Source organism: Drosophila montana, unplaced genomic scaffold (assembly GCF_035044405.1).
Source record: "Drosophila montana isolate Dmon_TW-CO22-7 unplaced genomic scaffold, ASM3504440v1 contig_3240_1, whole genome shotgun sequence".
NCBI lineage: Eukaryota > Metazoa > Arthropoda > Insecta > Diptera > Drosophilidae > Drosophila > Drosophila montana.
Genome location: NW_026998122.1, coordinates 350,900 through 364,537, shown reverse-complemented (window position 1 = coordinate 364,537; position 13,638 = coordinate 350,900). Strand labels below are relative to the sequence as shown.

Below are 13,638 nucleotides of genomic sequence, written 5' to 3'. Positions count from 1 at the left end.
AAAGTGGAGCATGAGATCTGAAAAAGGCAAAGCTGACATTAACAAGTTTAACCGAGCTGCAAACCTGATTTTTTTATCACAATTTTACCTTTCCACTCATTTTCCGCGTGCGGAATGAGTTGGAATATCGATAAATTACATGTGGAATAGTTGAAAACTAACGTCACAAAATGTGAATTCACAAACAAATTGATAAAAAGAAGTTTTCTATAATCAGAAAGCTAAAGATAAGAAAAAAAAATGCTTCTTCACATTCCAAACGTATCTCAAACAGTTTTTTATCTTAAAAAATAAGAGAGAAAAGGTTTATATCTAGCCATAAGACTAAGAATTCTAGAAACATCTGGTCTGTACTTGACGTTCCCATTGATTACAATACGAAAGATTAACGATCAGATGGCAGATTAAACGAGTTATGAATGATTGCCGGGGAAAATCCGCGAGTGACCATAAAAACCCAAACTGAATCGTTTTCTATGAGCACGCAAAGCTGTTGACGGATGACTAATAATGCCTGCCCCCCCCCCCCCCCCACACACCTACGAGTTATTGGAGTGCTATTTTTAGGGTGGTAAACCTGATGGTACCTCAAAGAAACTAGCACAAATTGCGGTTTACTTCTTATCGAGAGGGCTCGAAAAGAATTCCAAATAAAATAAAAAACAGTTTATTTTTATTCAGCCCGCACCTCGAACACACACACACACACACACACACACACACACGCACATGCACAGAGCAAAAATAATACTAGAACCGAAAACAGTTCCAAAAGTATTTAAACGTATTATCACGATAAAAGCCAAGCGAATAGAGGGCCGAGGCAAAACAGGCGAAAAACAACAACAATATGCCAAAAATAAATAAAACAAAAATACGAAAAAAAATTGTTCCAGCAACGACAACAAAAGCAGCTAGAGAAATACAAACAACAATTTATAAGTCGCAATAAGCGAAAAGCAAATAAAAATAAAAACTAAATAAAAGCAAAGGGAAAACAAAAATAAAATGTTAACTTAAAGGGGGAGAGGGCGAAAGGCGGAGAGAGAGGAAGGGAGGGGCAAATAATTAGGGGGTAATTGTAATTGGCTGAGAGACTCGCTCGAGAAACAAAAACCAAAAAAAAAAAAGGGCTGTAACAACAAAAGCTGAGCGTTATCTGCGACTGCCCAATCTCAAAGTTGATTTGTTTTTATCTAGATTGTTTTTATTATCTTCAATTTAAGATACTTTTGAGGGCACAACAAATATTAGTCGGTTTAATATATATATAAAAACGCACCGAAAAGTGGACTTTATAAGTCTGAGTAGTTTGTTTGGGATGCTTTAAAATATTTTGAATGTAAATCAAACTAAATATCCTTAGGGGAATTACAAATAGTTCAATTCAGAGAAAATTATACTGAGTAGGTGATGTCAGGCATATAGATAAATCTCTTTAAGAAGCAATCAATTTCTTAAGGGATTCTCTTGACTCATAAATACGATCAAGTTTCATTTAGAAAAAGATTCCCCTAAAAAGTCTTTTATTGCCTAATTCCACTATCAACATTTCTTAAATTTTTTGCGAATGTGAAGTATGTTGCGAATGTGAAGTAGGTTGCCTGTACGTTTTCCCACAAGAAACCCAATTTTTTTACATTTGCTTAGCGGAACTTTGGACATTCACATGTTACCGACAACTGACACTTGCTAATGGAGTCGCAGAATGTGAAGTTTTTTTAGAAACAGACTAAATTCCCAAAATACCTAGTTACGATAAGTTATCGATAACATTATCGATCCTTAAGCAAAAGCAGTGTTTGAAAACGAATCTTTACAGGAAATTTAATGCGACAGATAAGATGCATCTAAAAGTATGCATATATGATAGTAAATGCTTTTTTGACATCTTCTGCTAAATAATTTAGTCATAGAAAAATGCCAGAATCTACCGTTAATACTGGCTAGTACGTGTGCATTTGCGAGTGTGATATCAGAAAAGAAGAACTCCACTAAAACAAAAGCGAAAACAGCAAAACAAATAATCAAAAGCAAAGCGTAGAAAAGATAATAAATAAAAGAGAAACAAAAAGCAGAATTTCAATTGATAGTCAAAACGAGAAAGTAAAGATATCTGCGGCACGACGAAGACTTAATACCCTTGGAAACATTTGCCTTATGCTTTTGGAGATATGTGAGAATAGCGAATGCTGGGAAATGTTCGATCCTATGGAAACGATCGTTCCTAAGGCAGCTGATATCATATAGTGTCACGATTCGGCCGGTTCTGACATATGTAATGCCTGCAACAGTAAGACGGATCTAGGTAAGGTTTCAAGACGAAAACTTTAAAACTGAGCGACGGGTTTGTATAGAAACAGACGAACAGACGAATGTGGATATACTTGGCGACTTGCAGTTGCAGATCTAGAATAAATACTCTTGGGTCGGAGAACATTTTTATACCCTCCCCAAGGGCATAGAAAAGGAAGGGGCAATGAAAACATCAACAAACTGACTTTAAAGGCAAGAGAAGCAGAAACGTCTTTGAGCTGGCAAAGTAATCAGAGCCAAACAGCGAGAGAATGTCAGAGAGAGAGAGAAACATGTAGACATGAAAGGAGAAGCGAAGAAGAAGAGATGGAAAAGAGAAGAAGATGATAAGCGTCTGGGTTTTCACACGCGCCCCAAAACAAACCCATTCGGGGTGTTGGGAGGGAGAGCAGCAGCAAAAAAAAATGTTGATGGGCAACGCCAAAGCGAACAATTGGAGCCAAGTGACAACAACAACAGCAGAAACAACAACAACAAGAATAATAACAGCAACAACAAAAACAACAATAAAACATCGCCAGAATTTCGCATGGTTTCTCGTCGCGTTTATTGTTTGATTATCAATAGAACGAAATGCCGAATGGTAGGGAATAAAATATAATGCGAGGTACGCCTGATAAGCGACAAATGAAAAGAGAGAGAAGGGAGAAGAGACGAAAAAGAAGGGAAAATAAAAGAAGAGGAGAATATACAAAAAAGTACAGGGCAACAAATAAAAAATGAAATATAATCTTAATAAATTGTTGTGTCCAGGCGCCGTTTGTGTATTCGATAAACCGATAACGATAACAATAAATCATAAATTATTGTCTCCAGGCGCAATTTGTCTTTTCGATAAACCGATAACGATAACTGGCATAATTTAGCCAGGGCAAGGCGCACACCCATCATTTCCCACATAAACGCGGCAATTCTTGGAAAAAGTCGAATATTTATTTCATATTTAATGGATCATGCAACAAATGCGCGCTACGTAATGCCCTTATTTTTAGATACCCAATCGAATAGGGGGAATATGGGGGAAACTAGAAAGAAATATTTGAATTGAACTCAAGCGTAAAGTCGAATGTATATATATTTATATATACTTGTCTAGATCTGTCTGGGAATGTTGCTATTCAATATCTTTTTGAACAAAAAAACCCAGTTGAAGGTCGCCCTGGTGCAAAGTATATCAAAGAAAGTTGAGTGCATCGCGTTTTATTGGAATGTACACGACATTTGCCCATAGATAATTTCACGAATTAGATGATGAAATAGTCCATAATGAATGCATCAGATATTGTTGCCGGATGGAAGCGGAACTTGTTCCATTTGTCTATTTCGATTTGCTGCATAAGATTCATTTGAGTGTGCAAATTACTAGAAATAAATAAAGTCAACATCTTGTAGAGTTTATTATACCCCAAACCCATTGAAGGTGGGTAAAAAAGGGTATTTTGGATTCGTGCAAATGTATGTAACGGGCAGAAGAAAACATCTTCGACTCCATAGATTATACATATTCTTGATCTGCATCAAGAAAAGGGTCGATCTATCGAGACTTGTGTTTGAACGCAACGATATGTGAACCTATAAGATCTAGAAACTTAGGTCCTTCTAGTGCCCGCGCAGTACGAATTTGTTTCCGATAACTTTCCCCGTTTTTAAGCAATCGATAAAAATCCATATCGAATAACTGTATTTTTCAGCAAATCTCTTAGGTTTCAAGAGCTAGAGTCACCAAATTTGAGTAACTCCAAGTTACTTCTTGAATATTATATATAGATCAAGTATCTTTCATTTGATGGCTATCGTAATTCTTATTGCTGCATTTGCTGTTGGTAGAAGAAGGTTTAGAGTATCCCCTAGTCGGGCACTCCCGACTAAAGTACTCCTACTTGTTTCTCTTAGTTTTGTCTAAAGGAAACCCAAACTTAATGTTCGACTGATATTTTCTTTGGGTCCTATATGATATATTGATTCATTACATCTGTTCTGTATCCCAGTTTAATCGCTCCTGATTTAAAATTTCATATATATTCTGTTTTTTTATAGGAACTTATGATAGTTGCTGCTATATTAAATAGATATTCATTTCAGACAATTTATGAAAAATACCTATTTCTATTCTTCTTCCTCTCAGCTTTATCACTCACAACAACTTGTTGACTACAAATTGTGATTCTTAATTCAAGACTTTAGAAAAAGTTGATAGGCAAAACAAATTTGTTATTCAGTTCCCTATTTAGAACTAACATATTATTCAGTTCCCTTTGGGAACTATTATATAATTGATCTTAATTGGAAACTCACCTGTTTCGCGCTTTCGCTTGCTGTTGGCCGCTGCTCCAGACTTGGACGACGTTTTCTGCTGCTGCTGCTGCTGTTGTTGTTGCTGCTGCTGCTGTTCTTCCTCTTGTTGCTGATGATGATGTTGATAATGTTGTTGATGATGATGATGATGATGTTGTTGTTCTTGCTCTTGCGAGTGCTGCCCGATGATGACACTGCGCTGACGCGGCTGCCTCGTGTCCGAGTCGAGAAAGACAATGGGCTTCAGATCGCAGCTGATGCCAATGCTAACCTGTTTGGCAGTTGGCTTTACGTCCAGCACATCCACAGTGGCTGAACCGCTGGCGGAACCGTAACCGGAACCGGAACTGGGAGCGGCAACGACGACGAAATCGGACGCGTGTGAAGGATGCGACGTTCTCATTGGCGCATGCGAATTCTTAAAACGATCCTCTGGTGCTCTCTATATATGTTTCTTGTTCTCTCGCTCTCTCTCTCTCCCTCTCTCTTTCTCTTGTATCGCTGTTTCGCTTTGGCTTGGTTCGCAATTGGTTGCAAGCTCGTGTTTGTTTTTATTTCTCCTTATATGGTTTTTTTCTCTTGTATTTCCAATTCGCTTCTAATTGGATTTGATTCGTTTTGGTTGGTCTTGTTGTTGTTGTTGTTGTTGTTGTTGTTGTTGTTGTTGTTGTTGTTGTTGTTGCTCTTTCGGCTCAATATTCTTCTTGTTCTTACAATTTAGTTTACTGTACAAAAAGTGACGTTTACAATTGAAACGTGACCAAAGAAAATGTTGACTGGTCTCGCCTTTTACATATCAATTGTTGAGGAATTAATATTTACAAAATTTCATAATTTTTTTTTTTTTTGACAATTTATGTTAAATTAAAAGAGAATCTGCAAGAAGAAGAAATAAGTTGATTAGCGACATTTCACTAAGAGTTAAGCCGTAAAATAAAGCACTCTAATTCGATTTCCAATTGGGGTTGAATTGGAACTAAATGCCAAGTTTTCGCATACATTAACCAACACTGGTCACTATTTTCGCTGGATTTTCGAAAATTTCCATTGGCATCTTTTGTGTGCAAAACAACAACAATAAAATTAACGTTGCCAGACGCCAATTTGTGGTTTTTGTTTTTATCTTTTTTTTCTATTCGGGGCGGCGCACAGTGGGTCGAATGTGTGGAAAGACGATGGGCATTTAATATGTTTATTAAATTTGATCAAGCCGAAGATAAGGATTAAAAAAATAATTAAATATTTAATAAATAATAAGTATTGAAATATATATAATTCGTACACAGATTATTTACCATAAATACGTTATATATTATAACTATATTGGAAAAACTTTTAAAGTTTTAATAAATATATAACTTCATATTTATTTTTGACATTTTTTTTAATTGAAATGGAACGGGCTAATATATCGATAATTATCGATACCTTGCAGCTGCAAATTCTTTAGATACGCTAGTTCAAGGTTATTTAACCCAGGTCTCGTTTTTTTTGGGAATCTAAAGTTCAATTTTTGACCACTGTGCGGCGTTTTATTTGAGAACCGTTCTGGGTGACTGCCTGTGTGTGTGCGTGTGTGTGTGTGTTTGTCGTGCCGAAATATAAAACTACGCAAAAACTATAAAAACATGCGCCAACAACAGCAAAGCAGCGTAGCATAAAAGCAATAACAAATTCATAGATTACGCACAAGGGAGCGAGCGAAAGAGAAAGAGAGAACATTCACGCACACACACACACACACGTAAAGTGAACTTTTTGCTACGCACTTTGCGTTGGAACGCATGGCAAAGATGTTCTTGGAACTTTTGAAGCGTTTTGCGTTAAAAAAAAATTGTCCAATTGGCAACTTTCGTTTGAAGTTGTGCGTGTGCGAGCGTTAAAAACAAAATTAACAACTTGTTGGGCTGGGCAGAGGGGTTTGGGGTGAGGAACACACGAAAAATAATGAATATGTGCGGCGAGAAAACAAAAATTAATGCAAACAAAAAGCCGGTTCTCAAACACACACACACACACACACATAGTCATAAAAGCGAGAAAAAGTTGCAAAGATGCTGCTAACGTTGACGTCGACGCCGCTGCCCGTAAGAGAGAGCAAGGAGTTGCAGCTGCCGCGATGGCAAGCATAACAAACAAATGTGCGCACAAACACACACACACAGCAGAAGGCAGGCAGCGCCACATCGACCGGCGCAGACGTCAACAACAAAATTCAAGAAGAAGAAGCAGCAGCAGACCGCGACAGAGCAGCGAATTTAAAGCTGCGAGGCGGCAGCGCACGAACCTCGCAGTTAACGTCCAACACACAAAACGGCAAAACGAGTTTTTTGTTGTTGTTGTTTAGTTTGTTTTTGTTATTTGCGAGTTGGGCGAGTCGCAAACAACAACAACAGCAAATGTATTTGTATGTATTAATAAATTGAATTTATTTGCAAATTGCGACACTTTTTTGAAGTTTTCGCACACTCACACACACACACACACACGCAGTTAGCGCTGTGAGAGCGAATTGCCAAATATGTTTGATATGCACACAAAAAAGTGTTGCTAAACGTTTTGCAGTCTATCACCTTTTGCTGCAGCCGCTGCTCAAGCGAGGACGAGAGCTTTTCCTATTAAATTTGTTGAATTTTTTCTTTAATATTTAACTTTTGGCTGCCGCGTGAAACGTCTGCTTAGGCCGCCGTTTGCTGAGACTCTGCCAGTGCTGCAGCTGCTGAAGGCTGCGGCGTTGCTGGCTTTCGTTGTTGGGCGCCTGCGCAAGCGCCGGCAGCGGCAGAGCGTTCACGCTCTCTCTCTCTCTCTCTCACTCTCTCCCACTCATTCTTTGGCGCTGTTCAGGCTCTGCCCGGGGGACTCGCGAAATCGTCGCTTTGCTGACGTGGGCGCGCCACCTTGGGCGCTGGCAGGGGGCTGCTGAAGGGGGAGGGACTGACTGACTGCCTGCCCGCCTGCTTATTTCAACAGACACGTAAGGATTTACGTAGTTGGCCAAAAGGCGCGGAGTGGATTACGAGCGCGTCAGAAATAGTTTCTTTTGCACAATCAACGACAAGGCTCAATGAGGAAGGACAGGAGATGGGGGAGGGTCGGTGGTGATAAGGAGAAGGGTTGCAGCTGGTGCGAGGTAGAGGCAGGTCGAGGGTCTGTTGGCCGGCGGCAAAACGCGAAACTTGCGTCGTGGGCAGACTTAATTCCACACACACACACAACTAATACACACGTATGTGTAGGTGTCTGTGTGTGTGTTGTGCGTGTATTCCATATTTTTAGCTCGGAATATGGCACAGTTACATTTCTAAAGACGCAAAAGGATTGGGGCAGGGCACTGGGACGTCCCCTCCCACTGAACCAGGTAAGCATATGGCTGACATATATGTGTGAATTATGTATTTATGTATGTGTACATATTCTTGTATGCATATTGTATGTGTATAAGAAAGTTTTTGGAACGCAGTCAAAGGATTAGTCAACTTTCTGGTAGTCAGAAAGGGAAGGAGGATGCGGGGGACTAGGAACTTCTGCTGTCAACTAGCTGGCATTAAGCGGCTTTGCCCGCTCAACAGTTTTGTTTTTAACATTTAAATAGTGTTTATTCGATATCCACGCATTTTTCACTGCTTGGGGTGGATTTTTCAATATTAGTGAAACATATCAATTATGATTCTTCACATAGATTTAGGAAAATGAGTTGAAAGCCGATATTATCTTTAGAATATTACATTTTTTGTATCTATACTAGAATTATCGATTTGGAGTAGGAATTAATATATTTAAATATATTTTCAGTAAATAATGGAATGTAACCACTGTGCTAGTTTATTTTTAATACTTCTTTATAATATTTGCATGCCTTACAACACTTTAAAGCAGTTGCATGTAATCTAAACACCAGCTTGAGCCCCAATTAGTGGCCAGCAACCAACCACCCGCCCACCTGGGCAACCCCCCCCCCCCCCCCCCCTTTTGAGATCACCTTTGGCAAGTTCTCGAACAGCTGTCGTGTCGGTTGGTTGTTTGGTTGACAGCTTGCGGTTCCTTGAATTTCACTTAAGGTTTCCCCCACGTTTTGACGACTAATTGACAAGTGTGGGTGATAAAGAGAGAGAGAGAGAGAGCAGGAAGAGAGTGGGAATAGTAGTTGCTCTCTTGGCTGAATTAAAGTTGTGCAACAATTTCATTTGCCTTTAAATCTTAGTGCAAAGTCGACGCAGGCAGCGGCAGCGGCAGCGACTGCAGCAGCTCTGTCGACGTGAACGCGCAAGCAGCAAATGGTTTTCAGTATCCTTTGCATGAATGACACACACGTCTATCAAGCGCTCTCTCTGCTCTCTTGCTCTCTGACTCAAAACTGTTCTCACGCGCACCGGCGACGCTGGCGGCGTTTCTTTGATGTTTATGATGACGCAGCGCTAGGCAGAAAGACACACATATGCACACATACACTTAAATGCATATGTATATGCCTTACGCAGGCTTCGCAACAACAAATTGTGAATGAATATTAACGGTCTGGAATTATATTAGAATGAACTACAACAATAACAAACACAGGGTGATGTTGGTTGGAAGAAGAAGAGCGTCAGGCGGCGCCCGCATTTGCCAGCCATATGGAAAGTTGGCATTTTTCCTGACGCGCAATATGGAAAAGTACACAAAAGCTAAAGGCATTTAAAAAAATAATAATACAATTTATTTTGACTATCAAGGGGCAGTTCGCCCTCATACATACACACACCCTGTCATCACCCTGTATTCCAATTGTTGTTAAAAAGACAAATTAAACACAAATGCTGAATACATACAACAAAGTTCGTGGCAAAAACAAGTTAAAAATGCAATTGAAAACGTGTATAAAACGCGCTCTCTCGCTCGCACACACACTCACACATACACACGCAAGCACGCTACGTGCGCTACTTTGAGTTCATCGTTTTCAATTCATTTTGAGTTTCTCTCGTGGCTGCTGCTTGCCACAGAAACAAACCACTCAAACCCACACACACACAGACACACACACAGACACACACATGCACATACACGAGCACAGTCACTCAACGCTTAAACGTATTTGTGCTTACTTTTCATTATATATATTTTTTTTGTTGATGTGCGCGGAGAAAAGGAAGGGAAAAAACAAGCATTCACACTGCGCGCAAACACTTGGGCCGCATTACGTTTGGCGAACAGAAAATTTGGGAATTTTATAGAAAGTGCAATTGAATTTGCGTTATTAAAACACTCGCCATGTTGCGCTCGCTGGCTCTTTTTTACACACACGCACGCATGAGACACAATGAAAACTTTATTTCTTCTATTTTTTCCACACTTTTCCACGAGCCCGTAGAACGAGCGACTTGGCGTACGCGTTGTTCAGAGAGTTTTAGTAGACTGGGTGGGCCAGTGTACTCGTGTGAGCAGAATGTGCAAAAATACCAAATTCGAATGCACCAATAAATGCCATGAATTGAAAAATACTAAAAGATATGCTAGAGTGTGTGCAATTTTCACGCTGGTCACACTCGTTTAAAAGTGGTACTAAATATGGCCATGCATATGACTGGCATTATTTGGCGCGCTTTTTGAAATCTACAATTAAACTCATTTTTAAGGCTAATTGTTAATTTACATTTGTTGAATACAATTAAATGACTAGCATATGGTAGCAAATGGAATGTTTGCCTAAAGAAAAGCACAAGGCGTGCCAATTTCCTGCCCAAAAGCAGCAGCGAGCTCCACGCCTCCAACCCCGCCGCTGGCTTCCTCCTACATGGTGCTGTCCAGCATGTCCACCAGGCGTTTGATCTCCCGACTTTGAACGAAAACTAGGGATAGATAGTTTGCGAGATGACTGAAAGTTGTGCCCGGACTTACATGCGTTGGCTGAGCTTCTCGGTGGGCCGCATCGACTTGGATATCTCCTCGGTCTTGGCCAGCAGCTGATACTGGCACTTGATGTTCGCGTCCAGGGCATCCGTGAGCTTCTTCACCGCATTCTTGTGCACCTCCACATTGTCCGCCGTGATGGAGCTGATCGAGTGCAGCAGATTGCCCAGATTCTCCATCAGATTGTCCACCGAGGTGGCCAAATACTGTGCCTCCAGCTCAATGTCGCTCAGCACATTGCCGTCCACCTCGGGCACGTTGCGTGATTGCAGGAAACGCGAAATTGGCGCCGTCGACAGGGAGGGCGTTGTGTGCTCTGAGTTGTTGTGGTCCGTGGCAGCGCGCAGCTTCGACTCCAGATTGTGGGCCACAAAATGATGCATGGCGCCGGTGCTGCTGGTGGCGATAGCGCCCTCCAGCTCATAGGGAAATGCTGCGGAGTTGGTGAGAGGTAGATTCGGGCGTGAAATATCGAAATTTACTCACTGGATTGCAGCGACTTGGGTCGACTTGTGGGCTTGCTCGGCTCGTTGGAGCTGTCCTTTGAGTTGCTGTTGCTGGGATCCTCCTCGTCCTCATCGTCGTCGTCGTCGTTGTCGTCATCCTCGCCCGAGTCCAGATTCATGTAGCTCTCGTTGCCCGGTGGCGGCACTTTGCTGGCCGTGGGCGTTAGGTCCTGCAGCACGTGATCGGGCACTGGACCCGCGTACTGTGCCAGAAAGGGTATCTCCGAGTAGGAGGCAGGCGTGCCACAGGCGTTGTTCCTCTGCTGCAGTTTGTGGCTGGTGGAAGCGTCCTCGCCGCCGGCCTCGTCCACGTAGCCGTAGCGCGGCCGTATGGGTATGTCCTGGCTGCGACGCGACATTGCAACAATATCAATAATAATGGTTAATTAAGTAAAAATGCAGCAGCTCAATTCTTTGTTTGTTATGCTGCTTGTTACAGTTCAGTGTAACGATAGCAAAAACTATCAACTATCGTTTAGTACAGATACGATTACAGTTCAATGTGACTATCGCATTGAAATCAAACGATATGAGTTCAAAGTTATAATTAAGCAAGTTCTTCAGTGTCATGTTGTAGCCGAAAATAAGAAACTGCATTAAGCAACGCTGTAGTTTTTAAAAGCAACTACAAAGAGTAATTAATTGAAGCGATACACAAAACGCTCACTGCCATCGATAGTATCGCTTAAATGCATGCACCTTGCACTTATCGATGTGTACACGATATTAACATCCCTAATTTTTACCATAAACAAAAACAACGTTGAGCGGTTTGGACGCGTCGCGGTCGGTTTTCGCGTCGTTGTGTTATATTTTCAAACAAATGGCCGCCGACGCGTGTGCTTCGGCAAAAAAGTGTTAAATGTTTTATAAATGTAATAGTGTATCAACGTTTGATCAGTGTGCGCCAGCCGTGTGCAGCGTTTAATTTTTATTGTTTGAAAATTGTAAATGAAACAGCGGTAAATAACAAAGCACCGTTTGCATAAATGTGCAAGTGTGTGTTGGAGTCATTTTTTGTGTGCGTGTGTTAAGTGTCCGACAAAGTGCATGTGCACGGAAATAAAGTGCCGCAAACGCCAAGTAAAACAGATGAAATAATATTTTGCAATGTCTGTGTGTAAATTGCAAGCGCATCAAGCTGATAAATGTGCTAAAATTAAAGCATAAAACAACCCGAGCAACTAGCAGGTATCGATACACACACACACACACACACATACATACAGAAAAAACCGACGGCGAATGCAGTGCGTGTGCAATTGTGTATGTGAGGGCGACAAATTCGCTCTGTGTATGTGTGCGCGAGTAAAAGAAAAGAAGCAAACCTGCGTTTGCGTTTGCTTTTGCATTCGATTTTGCGCCTTACATGTGCGCTCGTCCCGGGGTTCAAATTCCAATTGGAATTTACAAGTTGCGCATGCGTCGCCGCATTCTTAAATCTCGTGTAGTGTATTGTTTGTGTGTGTTTGTAATAAATCATTCAGTCACTCAACAAGCGGCAGCTGCTGCAACAACAACGCTAAGGTAAGCCAAAAAGCTACACTTGCTAAAAAAAAGCCAAAAAAAAGAATTTTACGAGAGCGCCTTAAATTAATTTACGTTCCATGCGCTCACTGGAAGAGAGCGAATGCAGCAAAAAAAAAACTTCACTTGTGCATGCGTGTGTGTAGGTTTTGCCTGCTACTCTTTACTCTGGCATTTGGTTCTTTGGCTTTTCTTTTCTATTTTGCTGCTGCGGCCAACTTTTGTTCTGGCTGCTTTGCCAGTTACGCTTATTCGCTTGTTTTGTGCTTTACGCCATTGTCTTGGCATTCGCTTGGGCAGCCGCCGCTGCTGCTTCTGATTCTGCTGCTGCTGCTGCTGCGCTTGCAGTGAATCGTAATCGTAAATGGACGCATTCAGCTGGCAAAACTTCGTTCAGTTTTTCTAACCTGCAAATGGGATATGATGCACACATTTATAACTAAAACAAGTGAATACACATATATAAATTTAATTATTAGTGAAAAGCTCATATGCAATTAATTTTATTTAATAAACTTTAATTTTGCTATATACACGCTTTATCAATCAGAAGTTTCGTTCAATAATTTATTGCTTTTCTTGCTCTATTTATGTTTCAATTTCATTTCGCTTTGCCTCTCTTCGCTCGTGTGTGTTTGTGTGTGTGTGTGCTTTACTGCTGCTTTTGCTATCTACCGTTATGTTCGATTGCGATTTCGTAATAACTTTGAATTTGCCCGACCGCCGACTGCGATAATATTCATTCGCTTGCTCTCTCTCACACATACACACTTGCACTTATAAGTGCGCCTGCTGTCTGTGTATTTGTGTTTGCTCTTGTTGCGCTTGTTGTTGTTGCTTTTGTTGTTATGCGTGGGCTGCGCTTTATTTATCTGTCTTTCCATCAATCGACTGATATCGGGCAGAGTGCGGGGGCCGCAACAGCAATTGCAGCGATTGATTTTAAAGTTGATGTAATAAAATATTCATGAAAAGTGCACAACACTTAAAAAAAGAGGAAAAAGGTAGATAGTAGATGTGTAAGTAACGGTTGATATATTATGTTCGATAATATTGCGGCGAACTCTCAAGGGCGATGTGTGCACGTGCATGTGTGTACAGTGGA

The 13,638-nt window shown here is 40.9% G+C and overlaps 3 protein-coding genes across 7 annotated transcripts in view; 1 reads left to right on the top strand and 2 right to left on the bottom strand.

The window, feature by feature from the left end:
- The window catches only part of Hipk (Homeodomain interacting protein kinase), a 37,844-nt gene extending 32,357 nt beyond the window's left edge, over positions 1-5,487 (bottom strand). The window contains exon 1 of one of the 2 annotated variants that reach the window (XM_064690118.1): positions 4,612-5,487. In XM_064690118.1, coding sequence (XP_064546188.1) covers positions 4,612-5,014 — 403 coding nt within the window. In that variant the 5' untranslated portion in view covers positions 5,015-5,487. The remainder of the gene's footprint in view (positions 1-4,611) is intronic. The other variant, XM_064690119.1, reaches the window with a different exon arrangement.
- Positions 5,488-10,231: 4,744 nt separating this feature from the next.
- On the bottom strand, positions 10,232-11,453 carry BORCS6 (BLOC-1 related complex subunit 6). The gene is made up of 3 exons (XM_064690121.1): positions 10,987-11,453; positions 10,489-10,933; positions 10,232-10,426 (listed from the first exon to the last, which is right to left on the bottom strand). Exons 1-3 carry the CDS (start codon positions 11,363-11,365, stop codon positions 10,381-10,383), a joined length of 870 nt encoding a protein of 289 aa, XP_064546191.1. The 5' UTR covers positions 11,366-11,453; the 3' UTR covers positions 10,232-10,380.
- Positions 11,454-11,768: 315 nt separating this feature from the next.
- klar (klarsicht) overlaps positions 11,769-13,638 on the top strand; it is a 166,040-nt gene continuing 164,170 nt past the window's right edge. For all 4 annotated transcript variants that reach the window (XM_064690261.1, XM_064690258.1, XM_064690257.1 and 1 more), the window contains exon 1: positions 11,769-12,533. The gene's annotated coding sequence lies outside the window, so the exon portion shown is untranslated. The remainder of the gene's footprint in view (positions 12,534-13,638) is intronic.